General features: G+C 36.0%; 2 protein-coding genes across 7 annotated transcripts in view; one reads left to right on the top strand and one right to left on the bottom strand.

Moving 5' to 3' along the window:
• Positions 1-15,767, top strand: part of MARS2 (methionyl-tRNA synthetase 2, mitochondrial) — a 129,925-nt gene that overhangs the window by 49,073 nt on the left and 65,085 nt on the right. Inside the window, exon 5 of one of the 6 annotated variants that reach the window (XR_003677277.2) lies at positions 9,165-9,335. The exons of the other annotated variants lie outside the window; for them this stretch is intronic. The gene's annotated coding sequence lies outside the window, so the exon portion shown is untranslated. Of the gene's footprint in view, positions 1-9,164; positions 9,336-15,767 lie in introns of those variants that run through there. 6 annotated transcript variants of the gene reach the window in all.
• BOLL (boule homolog, RNA binding protein) overlaps positions 1-15,767 on the bottom strand; it is a 68,520-nt gene that overhangs the window by 22,666 nt on the left and 30,087 nt on the right. Inside the window, exon 10 of the mRNA XM_024124643.1 lies at positions 14,033-14,131. Within this exon, the coding sequence (XP_023980411.1) occupies positions 14,033-14,131 (99 nt within the window). The remainder of the gene's footprint in view (positions 1-14,032; positions 14,132-15,767) is intronic.

Here is a 15,767-nt window from a genome sequence, read left to right on the forward strand (position 1 = left end):
GCGGGGGCTACTCTTTGTTGCCGTGCGCGGGCTTCTCCTTGCGGTGGCTTCTCTTGTTGTGGATCACGGTCTGTGGGCTTCTGTAGTTGCAGTAGGCGGGCTCAGTAGTTGGGGCGTGCGGGCTCTGGAGTGCAGGCTTAGCAGTTGTGGCGATGGGCTTAGTTGCTCCGCGGCATGTGGGATCTTCCCGGACCAGGGCTCGAACCTGTGTGCCCTGCCCTGCATTGGCAGGCGGATTCTTACCCACTGTGCCACCAGGGAAGTCCCTGCCCATTTTTTAATTGGTTGTTTGGGGTTTTTTTGGTATTAAGTTGTATGAGTTATTTATTTTTGATATTAACCCCTTATTGGTCATATCAATTGCAAATATTTTCTCCCATTCAGTGGGTTGTGTTTTCATTTTGTTGATGGTTTCCATTGCTGTGCAAAAGCTTTTAAGTTTAATTAGGTCCCATTTGTTTATTTTTGCTTTTATTTCCTTTGCCTTAGGAGACAGACCCAAAAAATATTGCTACAATTTATGTCAAAGAGTGTTCTGCCTATGTTTTCTTCTAGGAGTTTTATGGTTTCTGGTCTTGCATTTAGGTATTTAATCCACTTTGAGTTTATTTTTGTATGTGGTATGAGAAAATGTTCTAATTTTTCTTTACATGTAGCTGTTCAGTTTTCCCAGCAACATGTATTGAAGAGAGTGTCTTTTCTCCATTGTATGCTCTTGCCTCCTTTTTCATAGATTGACCATAAGTGTGTAGGTTTATTTCTGGGCTCTCTATTCTATTCCATTGGTCTATGTGTCTGTTTTTGTGCCAGTACCATATTGTTTTGAATACTGTAGCTTTGTAGTATAACGTCAGGGAGTGTGATACCTCTAGCTTTGTTCTTTTTTCTTAAGACTGCTTTGGCTATTTGGGGTCTTATGTGGTGCCATATAAATTTTAGGATTATTCGTTGTAGTTGCTTTAATGTTTCATAGTTTTCAGAGTATAGGTGTTTGACCTCCTTGGTTAGGTTGTACATTCATTTTTATTACTTTTTAGATTCCATGTATAAGTGATATCATATAATATTTGCCTTTTTCTGACTTACTTCACTAAGTATAATGTTCTCTAGGCCCATCCATGTAGTTGCAAATAGCAATATTTCACTTTTTTTATGGCTGAGTAATATTCCACTGTATATACCACATCTTCTTAAGTGGAACATCTGCTGATGGGCACTTAGGTTGTTTTCATATCTTGGCTGCTATGAACACTGGGGTATGTATCTTTTCCAATTAGAGATTTCACTTTTTCCAGATATATACCCAGGAGTGGAACTGCTGGATCGTATGATAGTTCTGTTTTGGTTTTCTAAGGAAACTTCATACTGTTTTCCATAGTGGCTGCACCAATTTATATTCCCACAGTGTAAGGGGGGCTCCGTTTCCTCCACACCCTTTCTAGCATTTATTAATTGTAGACTTTTTGATGATAGGCATTCTGACAGGATGAGGCGACACCTCATTGTGTGTTTTTTAAAAAAATATTTATTTATTTGGTTGCATCGGGTCTTAGTTGCGGCATGCAGGATCTTTGTTGCAGCATGCGGGATCTTTTGTTGAAGCGCACAGGCTCTTTGTTGCAGTGCGTGGGCTCTAGTGTGTGCAGGCTCAGTAGCTGCGGCATGTGGGCTCTGTAGTTGTGGCATGTGGGCTCTAGAGTGCGTGGGCTCAGTACTTGCAGCACGTGGCTCTCTAGTTGTGGCACACAGGCTCTAGAGTGCGGGGGCTCAGTGGTTGCAGTGCGTGGGCTTAGTTGCCCCACAGCATGTGGGATCTTAGTTCCCCAGCCAGGGATCAAACCCGTGTCCCCTGCATTGGAAGGCGGATTCTTAACCACTGGACCACCAGGGAAGTCCCTCATTGTGGTTCTGATTTGCACTTCTCTAATAATTAGCAGTGTTGAGTGTCTTTTCATGTGCTTGTTGGGCATCTATATGTCTTCCTTGGAGAAATGTCTATTTAGGTCTTCTGCCCAGTCTCTCATTGTGGTTCTGATTTGCACTTCTCTAATAATTAGCAGTGTTGAGTGTCTTTTCATGTGCTTGTTGGGCATCTATATGTCTTCCTTGGAGAAATGTCTATTTAGGTCTTCTGCCCATTTTTTAATTAATTAATTTTTTTTGATATTGAGTTGTATTAGTTGTTTGTATATTTTGGAAATTAAGCCCTTGTTGGTTGCATCATTTGCAAATATTTTTTTCCCATTCCACAGGTTGTATTTTTCATTTTGTTGATGGTTTCCTTTGCTATGCAAAAGCTTTTAAGTTTAAGTAGGTCCCATTTGTTTATTTTTGCTTTTATTTCTTTGGCCTGGGGAGACTGATCTAAGAAGATATTACTGCGATTTATGTAAAAAATGTATTGCCTATGTTTTCTTCTAGGAGTTTTATGATGTCCTGTTTTACATTTAGGATTTTAAACCATTTTGAGGTTTTTTTTTCTTTTGTATATGGTGTGAAGGAATGTTCTAATTTCATTGACCTACATGTAGCTGTCCAGCTTTCCCAACACCACTTGTTGAAGAGACTGTCTTTTCTCCATTGTATATTCTTTTTTTAATGCATAATTTCCATTTTATTTAGAAATATGTGTATTTATATGTGTTTACATATTGAAAATATGGGAGGAAATCACCAGAATGTAAACATTGTCTCTGAATCTTGGAACTACTCCATTCTTTTACCTTTTTCTCCCTCCCTCCCTCCCTTCCTTCCCTCCCTCCTTCCTTCTTCCTTTCCTTCCTTCCCTATCTCCCTCCTTCCTTCTTCCTTTCCTCCTCTCCCTCCCTCCCTATGTCCCTCCCTCCCTCCTTCCTCCCTTTCTTTTTGAGGTATGGTTACTATATAATGAACTGTGTTTGGAGCACATAATTTTATAACTTAAAAAAAAATGGAAGTATAGTTGATATACAGTGTTGTGTCAGTTTCTGGTATACAGCAAAGTGATTCAGTCATACATATATAGTCTTTCCATATTCTTTTCCATTCTGGTTCATTACAGGTTATTGAATATAGTTCCTTGTGCCCTAAGAAGATATTACTGCGATTTATGTAAAAAATGTATTGCCTATGTTTTCTTCTAGGAGTTTTATGATGTCCTGTTTTACATTTAGGATTTTAAACCATTTTGAGGTTTTTTTTTCTTTTGTATATGGTGTGAAGGAATGTTCTAATTTCATTGACCTACATGTAGCTGTCCAGCTTTCCCAACACCACTTGTTGAAGAGACTGTCTTTTCTCCATTGTATATTCTTTTTTTAATGCATAATTTCCATTTTATTTAGAAATATGTGTATTTATATGTGTTTACATATTGAAAATATGGGAGGAAATCACCAGAATGTAAACATTGTCTCTGAATCTTGGAACTACTCCATTCTTTTACCTTTTTCTCCCTCCCTCCCTCCCTTCCTTCCCTCCCTCCTTCCTTCTTCCTTTCCTTCCTTCCCTATCTCCCTCCTTCCTTCTTCCTTTCCTCCTCTCCCTCCCTCCCTATGTCCCTCCCTCCCTCCTTCCTCCCTTTCTTTTTGAGGTATGGTTACTATATAATGAACTGTGTTTGGAGCACATAATTTTATAACTTAAAAAAAAATGGAAGTATAGTTGATATACAGTGTTGTGTCAGTTTCTGGTATACAGCAAAGTGATTCAGTCATACATATATAGTCTTTCCATATTCTTTTCCATTCTGGTTCATTACAGGTTATTGAATATAGTTCCTTGTGCCAAACAGTAGGACCTTGTTGTTTATCTATTTTATATACAGTAGTTTGTATCTGCTAATCTCAAACTCCTAATTTATCCCTCCCCGCCTTCCCCTTTGGTAACCATAAGTTTATTTTCTGTGTCTGTGAGTCTAATTCTGTTTTGTAAATAAGTTCATTTGTACTGTTTGTTAGATTTCACATATAAGTGATATATATTTGCCTGACTTACTTCACTTAGTATGATAATCTCTAGGTCTATCCATGTTGCTGCAAATGGCATTATTTCATTCTTTTTTATGGCTGAGTAATATTCCATTATATATATTTTATATATATATATATATGTCACATTTTCTTTATCCATTCATCTGTTGATGGACACTTCGGTTGTTTCCATGTCTTGGCTATTGTAGATAGTGTCGCTATGTTGAGATATGTTCCCTCTATAACCCCTTTGGTGACAGTTTTATCATAGATGGATGTTGAATTTGTCAAATGCTTTTTCTCTGTCTATTGAGATGATCATGTGTTTTTTGTCTTTCCTTTTGTTCATGTGTGTATCACACTGATTGATGTGCATATGTTAAACCATCATGTTGCTGCAAATGGCATTATTTCATTCTTTTTTATGGCTGAGTAATATTCCATTATATATATTTTATATATATATATATATATGTCACATTTTCTTTATCCATTCATCTGTTGATGGACACTTCGGACACTGATTGATGTGCATATGTTAAACCATCCTTGTGACCCTGGAATGAATTCCACTTGATCATGGTATATGATCCTTTTTATATATTGTTGGACTCAGTTTGCTTAGATTTTGTTGAGGATTTTTGCTTCTATATTTAGAAGCAAATATGTAATTTTTCCTTCTGTAATCTGTAATTTTCTTTTTTTGTAGTGTCTTTGGTTTTGGTATCAGGGTGATGGTGGCCTTAATAGAATGAATTTGGGAGTGTTCCCTGCTCTTCAGTTTTTAAAAATAGTTTGAGAAGGATAGGTATATGTTCTTTTTGGTATGTTTGGTAGAACTCCCCAGTGAAGCTGTCCCATCCTGGACTTTTGTTTGCAGGGAGTTTTTAAAATTATAGATTCTATTTCACTTCTGGAGATCAGCCTGTTCAAATAATCTGTTTCTTCTTGACTCAGTCTTGGCAGGCTGTATGTTTCTAGAAACTTGTCCATTTCTTCTAGGTTGTCCAATCAGTTGGCATCTAATTGTTCATAGTATTCACTTATGATTTTTTTTTTTCCTGTGGTATCGGTTGCTATTTCTCCTCTTTTATTTCTTATTTTGTTTATTTGGGCTCTCTCTCCTTTCTTCTTGTTGATTTTGATTATCTTTTGAAAAAACCAGTTCTTGGTTTTATTACTCTTCTGTATTTTTAAAATCTCTTTTATTTATTTCCTCTCTGATCTTTATTATTTCCTTCCTTCTGCTGACTTTGGGTTTTGTTTGTTCTTCTCTTTCTAGTTCTTTTAGGTGGTAGGTTAGGTTGTTTGAGATTTTTCTTGTTTCTTAAGGAAGTCCTATATCACTATGAACTTCCCTCTTAGAACTGCTTTTGCTGTATCCCGTGGATTTTGGAAAATTGTGTTTTCATTTTCATTTGTCTCAAGGTATTTTCTGATTTTCTTCTTTCATTTCATTATTGGCCCATAGGTTTTTTTAGTAGCATGTTGTTTAGTCTCCATGTGTTTGTTCTTTTCCTGTTTTTCTTTCTGTAGTTGATTTCTAGTTTCATACAATTGTGGTCAAAAAAGATGCTTGAAATAATTTCTATCCTCTTAAATTTGTTGAGGTTTGTTCTGTGACCTAGTATGTGGTTTATTGTAGAGAACATTCCATGAATTCTTGAAAAAAAATATGTATTCTAGTTTTTTTGGAGGTAGTATACCATAGATCTTAATTAGTCCAACTGGTCTACTGTGTAATTTAGGATCTCTGTTGCCTTATTGATTTTCTGTCTGGATGATCTGTCCATTCATGTCAGTGGGGTATTAAAAGTTCCTACTATTTTTGTATTATTGCCAATTTCTTCCTTTATGTCTGTTAGTATTTGCTTAATATACTTAAGTGCTCTTATATTGGGTGAGCATATGTTAACAAGTATAAAATCCTCTTCTTGTATTGATTTCTTTATTATTATATAATGCCCTTTTTTTTTCTTTATGGCTTTTGTTTTAAAGTTTCTTTTGTCTGATATGAGTATTGCTACCCAGCTTTTTTGTCACTTCCATTTGCATGAAATATATTCTCTTCATACTCTAACTTTCAGTCTATGTGTCTTTAGCTCTGAAGTGAGTCTCTTGTAATAGATGGGTTTTTTTTTTTCCAGTCAGCCACTCGATGTCTTTTGATTGGAGCATTTAATTGATTGACATTTAAAGTGATTATTGATAGGTATGTGTTTATTGCCATTTTGTTACTTGTTTTCTGGTTGTTTTTCTTCTTGTTTTCTTCTTCTTTTAGTTTCTACCCTTGTGGTTGATGATATTTTTTTAGTGCTATGCTTGTGTTCCTTTCTCTCTAGTTTTTGTGTATCTATTGTAGGTTTTTGATTTGTAGTTGCCATGGGTTTATATATGCAGACCTGTAACTATATCTACTTCTTTAAAACCAGTAGTCATTTAAGTTCAAACATTTGGAAAGATGTAAAGTTTTTTCCTCCCCTCCTCCATGTTTTGTGTTTTTGATGTCATATTTTACATCTTCATGTTTATCATTTCACTGTCTAATGTAATTATAGTTGATTTTACAATTTTTTATCTTTTAATCTTAGGACTAGCTTATTTAAGTGGTTGCTCCACAGTCTTTACTATGTATTTGCCTTTACTAGTGGTATTTTTCCTTTCCTATAGATTCTTACTTCTTGTGGCCTTTTCTTTTTCACATAGAGAAGACCCTTTAACATTTCTTTTAGGGTAGGTTTAGTATTGCTGAATTCTTTTAGTTTTTGCTTGTCTGAAGAATTCTGTATTTCTCCTTTTATTCTAAATGATAATCTTGCTTGGTAGGGTGTCCTAGGTTGCAGGTTTTTCCCTTTCAGGACTTTGAATATATTATGCCACTCCCTTCCGGCCTGCAAAGTTTCTGCAGATAAATCAGCTGATAGCCTTATGGGGGTTCCCTTGAACTGACTCTGTTTTTCTCTTGCTGCCTTCAGAATCCTCTCATTATCTTTAAATTTTGCCATTTTATTTATGATATGTCTTGGTGTGGGTCTGTTTGGGACCCTCTGTGGTTCCTGTAGCTGGATATCTCTTTCCTTCTTTAGGTTTGGTAAATTTTCAGCCATAATTTCATGAAATACATTTTCAACCCCTTTCTCTCTCTCTCTTCTCCTTATAATGTGACTGTTTTCACACTTGATGTTGTCCTAGAGGTTCTTTAAACTGTTCTCATTTTTTAAATTTGTTTTTCTTTCTGCTGTTCTGATTGGGTGGTTTCCATTATTCTACCTTCCAGATCACATATGCATCACCTGGTCTGCTGTTAATTCCCTCTAGTTTCTTTTCATTTCAGTTATCATATTCTTCTGTACTGATTCTTTTTCATATTTTCTATTTCTTTGTTAAAATTGTCACTGTGTTAATCAATTCTTTGCCCTAATTCAGTTAGCATTCTTATTACTAATGCTTGAACTCTTTATCTGGTAAATTATTTATTCTGTTTCATTAGTTGTTTTTTCAGGGTTTTTCTCTTATTCTTTCATCTGAAACAAACTGCTCTCTCTTCTCTTTCTGCTTAAATTTCTCCACTTCTATGAAATTAGCTCAATCAGTTACCTATCCTGGTTTTGAAGGGGTGTCCTTATGTGGGACTGTCCCTATACAGTCTGTTCGTGCCCAGTGGCTTTGGTGGGAAAGCTGGATCTGATGTGATCATGAGTTACGTCTTTCCCCAGGGTATGCTGGCAGCTATCACCTTGATAAGAGGTGGGGCTGGACATGGAGGGGACAGAGCCAGAGCCAGAGCTAGGTGTGAGCCAGGGATTCTTCACTGCTCAGTGGCCAAAACTACCCTATTGAAGGAAGGGTCAGGTCCCAAGTTCCTGGAGCAGAAGTCCTGAGAGTCAAGTCAGAGCTGGCTCCCTTCCCTCTAATTGTGTTCTCCCTCCTCCCAGCACTGTCACCCTTGCCCCAAAAGGGAGCAGTACTGGAACAAGAGGGGCTGGAACAGGCTTTTGGCATGGGTTGGGGTGTAGGCTGTGGTGGTCCTGGCAGCAGTCTGCATTCCAGACTGCTCCCAATCTGCTGACTCTGCTGGTGCCAGCAATGGCTGCCCTTGCCCTGTTTAGATGCCTTGTCAGATCTGAGCCAGCTCTGTTCCCCACAACTGTGCACTCCCCTCGGCTGCAGTAGCCCTTGCCCAGAATGGAGCTGCACCACAGAGTAGGTGGGGCTGGAGTACCCAGTGTGGGTTGGGGTGTGGGCTGTGGCAGTCCCAGCACCAGTGAGAGTTCTGAGCCACTCCCAATCCACTGCCTCCACTAGTGCCAGAAATGGCCACCCTTGCCCTATTCAGATGCTTTTCTGTGTTTGAGTTGGCTCTGTCCCCCAGAACTGTGCACTCCCCTTGGCCATGGCAGCCTATGAGCCAGTGTGAAGCTGTACTGCAGAGCAAGTGGGGCTGGAGTTGGTGTTTGTCTCGGGCCGGGGTGCACACCGGGGTGGTGGCAGGAAACTGGCCAGAGTCCCAGGCAGTTTCTATCTGCTTCTTCTGCCTTGTTTCGGTAGTGTGTGTGATCTTCACAAGTGGAGTCTAGGTTTCTTACAGCCCTGCTGTCAGTCCCTCTGGTTTTCAAACCTGCTAAGGCAACTTGTCCTCTCAGTGTCAGACCCCCATGCTGGGGATACCTGAAACATGGATTGAACCTCTCACTCCCCAGGGAGTGAGCCTGTGCAATCCCTCTGAGCCTGTGTAATCCCTCTCCTCTTCCCTGTTCCCTCCTGACCTGATCATTTCTCTTCCCTTCCTACCCAATTCCATCTGGATCTTGGATCTTTGTTACAACCTTGGTTGTATAAGAGTCTTTCTGCCAGATGACTTCCAGTTTGTTTTCAGTGAGAATTGCTCCACGTGTAGATATATTTTTGATGTGTTCATGGAGGGAGGTGAGCTCTGCCTGCATCCTCCTACTCCACCATTATGATCTCCCTCTGGGCCCCTTTAATCTAGACACTCCTGTCATTAACTTCCTAGGGAATTTTCTTGTATTAATTTTTTCCTAATTTCCCCCAAACCATTTTCTCTATGTCTTTTTCCAGAATTAATATTTGACTTCTTGAATTAATCTTCTGATTTTATCTTTTTCTCTATTATTATTCACCTCTGTCTTTTAAAAATATATTTTCTAAAATCTTTTGCCTATGTCTAACCCTTTCACGTGTAATTTATTTCAGATATCACATTAGTGGTAAAACTAGTGAAATCTGAAGAAGGTATATAGTTAAGAGAATTGTATTATTGTTCATTTCCTGTACCAGTGCCCTCCAGTCAAAGAACAGCAAGGTGAAGGATATATAGAAACTATTATTTCTGTGACTTTTCTGTAAATCTGAAATTATTTCAAAATACAAAGCTGAAAACAATTAAAAGGACTAAGATGTTTGAGAAAAAATAAAGTGTTTTCTGGGATGACTATGTATGGACCACTTCTCATAAATGTTATCTCTGAGAGGATATTAATTGTAGTTTTTTGATTTTTTTCTGTTCCCTGAATTATATGTTTCGTCTGAATTTCTTTTTTTATCTGTTTGTTTTGGTCTCTCATTCTGAAGGCTTTCTTCTAATGTGACTGCACATCCCCCATATTTAATAGGGCAGACTAAAATCCTAATGGGAAGTTCTTTGTGAATGATGGGTTTATCAATGAGCTTCACTGTAGGTATTTCAGAGGGCCAGACAACTTTTTCTCAGTGGTATCAAGCATGCAGTAAAGACACATTTAATTATTTTCATCATATTAATAGTTTCATACAGTGTTTTCTTACACTGGCTAGCACCCATTTTATTTTTCCTGTTTTTTAGTTTGTAATTTCCAGGAACATGGGATATATTTTTAAAAATTAATTTAATTTCCTCTTATATATGTTCTTATATATTGTATATATATATATATAATATATATGCTATTTATCCTATCTTTAATGTAGTGCCATATGCAAAAAATTTTTCATGAGACCCATGCAGTGTGTACTTTTCTGTTTATTCATCACTGAATGGAGATCTATCCATGACAATTCTAAAAATTGGTTTCATGAGTCCTTGACTCCCCTTACTGTTCTCTGTCCCCTCTGAGGCTATCTATAGTTAGACCTATGCACAATCCATGAAAATTTTTACCCTCTTGTATGCTCAGAGCTGCAAAGCACAGGTTTTTCCTATTCCTGCCCTCCAGAATGCAATACTTTACAACTGTCCTCCTCTACCCTGAGGACCTGCTGAATATGAAGGAATTTTAATCTCTAATTACTTTATAGGAAGTGTTAATGATACTGAAATGAGGAAATGGTTAGGAAAAAGACAGTAGTAGAATTTTTCTGTAAGGTAAGATAGTTGCTAATGTTTAGGTGAACGCACATTATGGGTCTCTGAGCTAAAAAAACAGACAGTGGTAGTAGGTCAGATCCCTTTCCAATTTACTTTTGAATCATTCTGTCTTTCCAACAAGTAAGGTCTAACAGGCCAATAGTTGTGTTTTTCATTCAAGCCCGATCAGTGCCTTAATTAGAAGAAATTCCTCATAGCCTGGCAAGTGGTTAAATATTATCCTTAATATCAAATGTTTTCATGAATAATACATTGGAGTTAAATAAAAAGAACATTTAACTTAAAGGTGAACTTCAAATTATAATTTACTCACTTTCCAGTATCTCAATTAATCCTCATAAGAATAAACTTATTAGACACTTAAATTAATGCAAAAATGGAAAAACACTGTAAGGAAACATAAATACTTTACAACTCTCCACTTACACCTTTATTACCTAGGGATCTGATATTCATCTTAAAAGCTTCAAATGCCCAAATAGACAAAGATTTTCCTTTTGTTCCTTCCTATAGTCTAGTTCAATGGGATAATTTTGACATTATGTGATTTTGCTTTATTGACTTTAAAATTAATTCTGTATGTGACTGTGCTGAATTAGGGAATGATACCCTAATTAATACCATATTAACCTAATAAATAGTTTCTATATTGGTCTGCTTTACAATGTATTATTTGATTTGACAGAAAACAGTAGCCTGTGGCTTACCGTCAGTGAGTAGCTTCTGGCAAACAGTCATTTATAGCAGTTAGACTTGTGCTCTGAACTCTGGATAAGGTCTCTATTTTATTGATTAGATTTGTTGCTTTAAGATAGTTTTGACGTCTGAAATCACTACTTCTGGATATATACAATTAACATCCTTAAAATTATAATAGAGTTTTAAAAATGACTTACACTTTTTTATAAAAACAATAGGCTCAAATTCTTCCAAGGAGTATTTCTACTTTTCTATAATTTTAAGTCACCAAGGTTTTTGGTACACCAGGGAAAATTTGCACAGGAAGAAAAAAGGTTAATGTTTCAAATGTCAGTATTTTAATATTAGTCTACTTTAATAAATTTTAGGAAACAGTCTTCTCCTATTGATTTAGTAACATTTCTGGATTAATATTTCTATATTATAATACAAATGCACTATAAACAAAAGTAGATAATTTTCCACACAGCAAAATTTGTATAGTAAAGTATGTCTACAAGATTGTAGTTTTAGAAAACTATAGAATGGGTTTTGGAGTTTCTGTTGCTGAGTGGGCCACCATTTTCTATTGAGTGCCATCAAATCACCTAAAGAAAAATATTTGAGTATAAAATACATGGAACATTCAACCTTGAAAGATAAAATAGGAAATATAAAACTCTATACAAAAGCCCTGTGTTCCAGTTTTGATTTTGAAGGTTTATTTAATTGAATTTTCTTTTTTTCCCCTCATCTCTAACAAAAGGGGAATTGTGGGTTCTTTTTCTGACTCTCAACTCAAGCTTCCTACAATCCTGCATATCTAAATTAAAAATAAAACATGCCAGGGACTTTCCTCGTGGTCCCGTGGTTAAGATTCTGTGCTTCCAATGCAGGGGGCATGGGTTCTATCCCTGGTCCGGGAACTAAGTTCCCACATGCCACACAGTGCAGCCAAAAAATATAAATAAATGAATAAAAATAAAACATGCCAAACTTCATTGATTCTGAGATATACATCTTTTCATATTTCAAAAACTCTGAATCAGTATACATTTACAATTGATGGCAAGGTTTTTTTCTTTCATAGTGATACATAAAATAATGGTGTGTTGTATAATCCATGCTAGCTCAGATTCGATGAAATCTAATTACAGTTGTGTGAGACGTGGGCTTTGGAGTAAGCTAGTTAACCACAGTTCATAGCTCTTAAACTCTTCCCTAGTCCTGAAATCTTAACTCTGTCAGGACCAAAATCTTCCCTAGGATGTATCCCATGTGAAAACCACAATTATTATAAGCCTTAACAAGACAGATTAAATACAAATAGAAACAAGTCAGTGGTTTTGTTAGCCTTTAGCCTGTGGCACAGCAGAGCAAAGATCTGTATCAGGATAGAAAGGGTAAAGTTCTTCTTAGCAGCATTTCTCCAGACATGCAAGAGGCAGATTTCTGATTCCAGTTTTATGCTTATATGCACAAAGAAAGGTGTCTATTCACACCACTGTTATGATTTATATTCAACATATGTATAATTTTTATATGATAAAGAATAAGATACCAGTTTCTCTGTACAATTTCTGAATTTCCTACTCACAGATTTAAGAAAATGTAGAAAAGTGTATACTCTTAAACTAGAAGAATTAAACTTTAAATCAAGGATGTTTAACATTAATATTCTTTGGAAATTTCTCCATCCAACTACCACTCTATCCTCTATTGGAATTATTTAGAAGTACAACTTCAATCATTTGTGTTTATATATATATAATGTGTGTGTGTATAATATATTTATAATCTGCAATTGATTATCTAATATGGCATAGCTATTTCAGCTATTTCTAGAGAAGTGTATCTGGAGAAAGTATTAACATTAGGAGAAGTTTGTTTTAGAAGATTTTGATACTATAATGAGCTCTCTATAAGTAACGTTTACTAACACTTTAGGCTTTGGTATTAGGTTAAAATTATGATTTTAGTCCATGTTTGCAGTACAGTGGCAAGAGCACTGAAGAAATGCAGTGAAGGGGTGAGGAGATTCGAAAGACTGTGGAGGCTCCTTAAAGTAGACTGTCCTGGTATTGAGTTCCAATATATGGTCTGGGTCAGAAGCAAAAATATGAGTGTGAAATCGCTAACCTCCATCATTTTATTGTAAAGAGTACACTGCAAGCAAGATTCATAGTACCATCATAATAGTTAATCAGTTTGGGTTCTTTATTAGAGATGTAGTCACATTTCCCTAATATATTTATATATTGAATACACACATGGATCTAACTAGATTACCACTCCTGGCCTGGATCTGATTTAAGGTGCATGAGCACAAAATTCCCAAACTGGAAGAGTAGATCATTAACTGTTTTCATCTCCCCATAAATGTTACATGCCATTAACATAATAAAAATCTTAGTATATGAAGTATCTAGGCAAATTCATAGAGACAGACAGTAGACTAGAAGTTACCAGGGACTGCAGAGAGAAGAATATAAAGTTATTGCTTAATGGGTACAGAGTTTCTATTTGGGGTGATGAAAAAGTTTGGAACTAGATAGTGGTAACAGTTGCACAGCAATATGGATGTAATTAATACCACTTAGCTGTACACTTAAAAATGGAAGATTTTTTTCCCAGCTTTATTGGGATATAATTGACATATAACAATGTGTAAGTTTAAGGTATCCAACATGATGATTTGATACACATATATTACCACAATAAGGTTAACATTATACTCACCACCATACATATTAGGTCTCCAGAACTTATTAAAAATGGAAGATTTTTAGTCGTATATATTTTACTACAGTAAATAAAAAGTTTTGACCATGTGTGGTTTATAACTTGTTCAAAACTAATTAATAGAAATTATAGCTAGTTTAGAATTGTATTTCCTTCACATGAAATAATTAACTAATTCTGTACTTCTGATTGCAAATGTGACATAAATATCCAAAGTTGTTTCTTTTCAGAAGAGAAATTTGGAAAACTTGAAATATGACTGAAGAATAACAGAAAAAAATCAAAACAAACTTCTTACTTTAATTGGTTCAGGCTGCATCACAGGTGCAGGCATAGCAATGGCACTTGGAGCATAAACCTGGTGATATGTTGCTTGAACTCCATGATCAGAATAAGGCTATAACAAAACAAAGGAAAAAAATATTGTTTTTCATGTATTAATTAAAAATATTTATTCAGCATTACAATTTACTAGGCCTTTTGCTACACAATGGAGAAACACAAATGAGAAACACATTCTCTATCTTTAATTCACTTATAGACTTATCTGAGACAGACTAGTCAAAATTACCCTAAGTCCTATGACACATGTATAGGAATGCATGGGAGAAAAGAAAAGAATTACTTGATATAGCTTTAGAAAGTTGGGGATGTGGTCAGGGGAAGTTTTCTAGTGGAGTTTATGCTTGAATTTGAAGAAGTAGGGAGAGAGGTGGGAACGGTATGTGAAAAGGCAGAGAGGCAACTAAGAACACACCTCATTTGGGAGATCTGTGTAAGTTGTTTGGTACAGCTGGAAGGAAGATTATTCACCGAACGACAGCTGAAAGATGAGGCAGCAGAGTAACAGGCAGGGAACAGATCATGTAAAAGCAGATTTATGGCTTTTCCAGCAGATGGTGGCACCATTCAGTGAAATATGGAATATAAGAAAAGCAAGTTTGATGTTTATGTTATTGTGAGGGGGTTAAAGAGAAGAAGTTAGTTTTGTAACACATAAAAGTTGAGATATTTGTAGGACTTCTAGTAGAGGTATACAGTCAATCAAAAGCTATTGTAGATGTAGCTCTAAAGCAGCACTAATAGAAATAATGTGAACTACATATTAATTAAAATCAAGACAGTCAAAAGGTACAAACTTCCAGTTATAGGTAAATAAGTACTAGGGCTGTAATGTACAACATGATAAATATAATTAACACTGCTGTACGTTATATAGGAAAGTTGTTGAGAGTAAATCCTAAGAGTTCTCATCACACACAAATTTTTTCCTATTTCTTTAATTTTCTATTTATATGAGATGATGGATGTTCACCAAACTTGTTGTGATAATCATTTCATGATGTATGTGAATCAAATCATTATGCTGTACAGCTTAAACTTACACAGTGCTGTATGTCAATTATATCTCAATAAAACTGAAAGAAAAATTTCCAGTAGCCATGTTAGAAAAGTAAAAAGAAACAAGTAAAATTAATTTCCAGTAATATATTTTATTTAAACCAATATATTAAAAATATACTAAAGTATATTCAATATAAAATTAGTGATAAATTTTACATTCCTTTTTCATACTATGTCATTAAAACTTGGTGTGTATTTTGCACTTACAACACATCTCAATTCAGACCAGCCACACATTTCAAGTGCTCAATAGCCTCATGTGGTAATGGCTATTGTTGTACTGGAGAGTGCAGGTCTAAAATTCAGAAGTGATGCTGGGGCTAGAGAGATGAGTATGGATGATAACATCAGAGTGAGTATGTAGGGTGAAACAATGGAGAATCGAATATGAAATAATGGGGAGCAAAAGATCAGCTTACAAAGGAAAATGAAAGGAGGTAAAAGGATTGCCAGAAGAGAGCATTATCATGGAAACCAAAGGTAGGAAGGGTTTCAAGGAGTATGTCCAATTTCTCTGACAGGTCAAGAAAGACTGAAAAGAAAGGAACGTATCTGGCAATTAGGGAATCACTGAGGAACTTTATCAAAGGCAGCTTCAGTGGAAAGGTAATGAAGTAGACTTCAGCAGG

The sequence above is a fragment of the Physeter macrocephalus genome, chromosome 2 (genome assembly GCF_002837175.3).
Source record: "Physeter macrocephalus isolate SW-GA chromosome 2, ASM283717v5, whole genome shotgun sequence".
In the NCBI taxonomy this organism is placed as follows: domain Eukaryota; kingdom Metazoa; phylum Chordata; class Mammalia; order Artiodactyla; family Physeteridae; genus Physeter; species Physeter macrocephalus.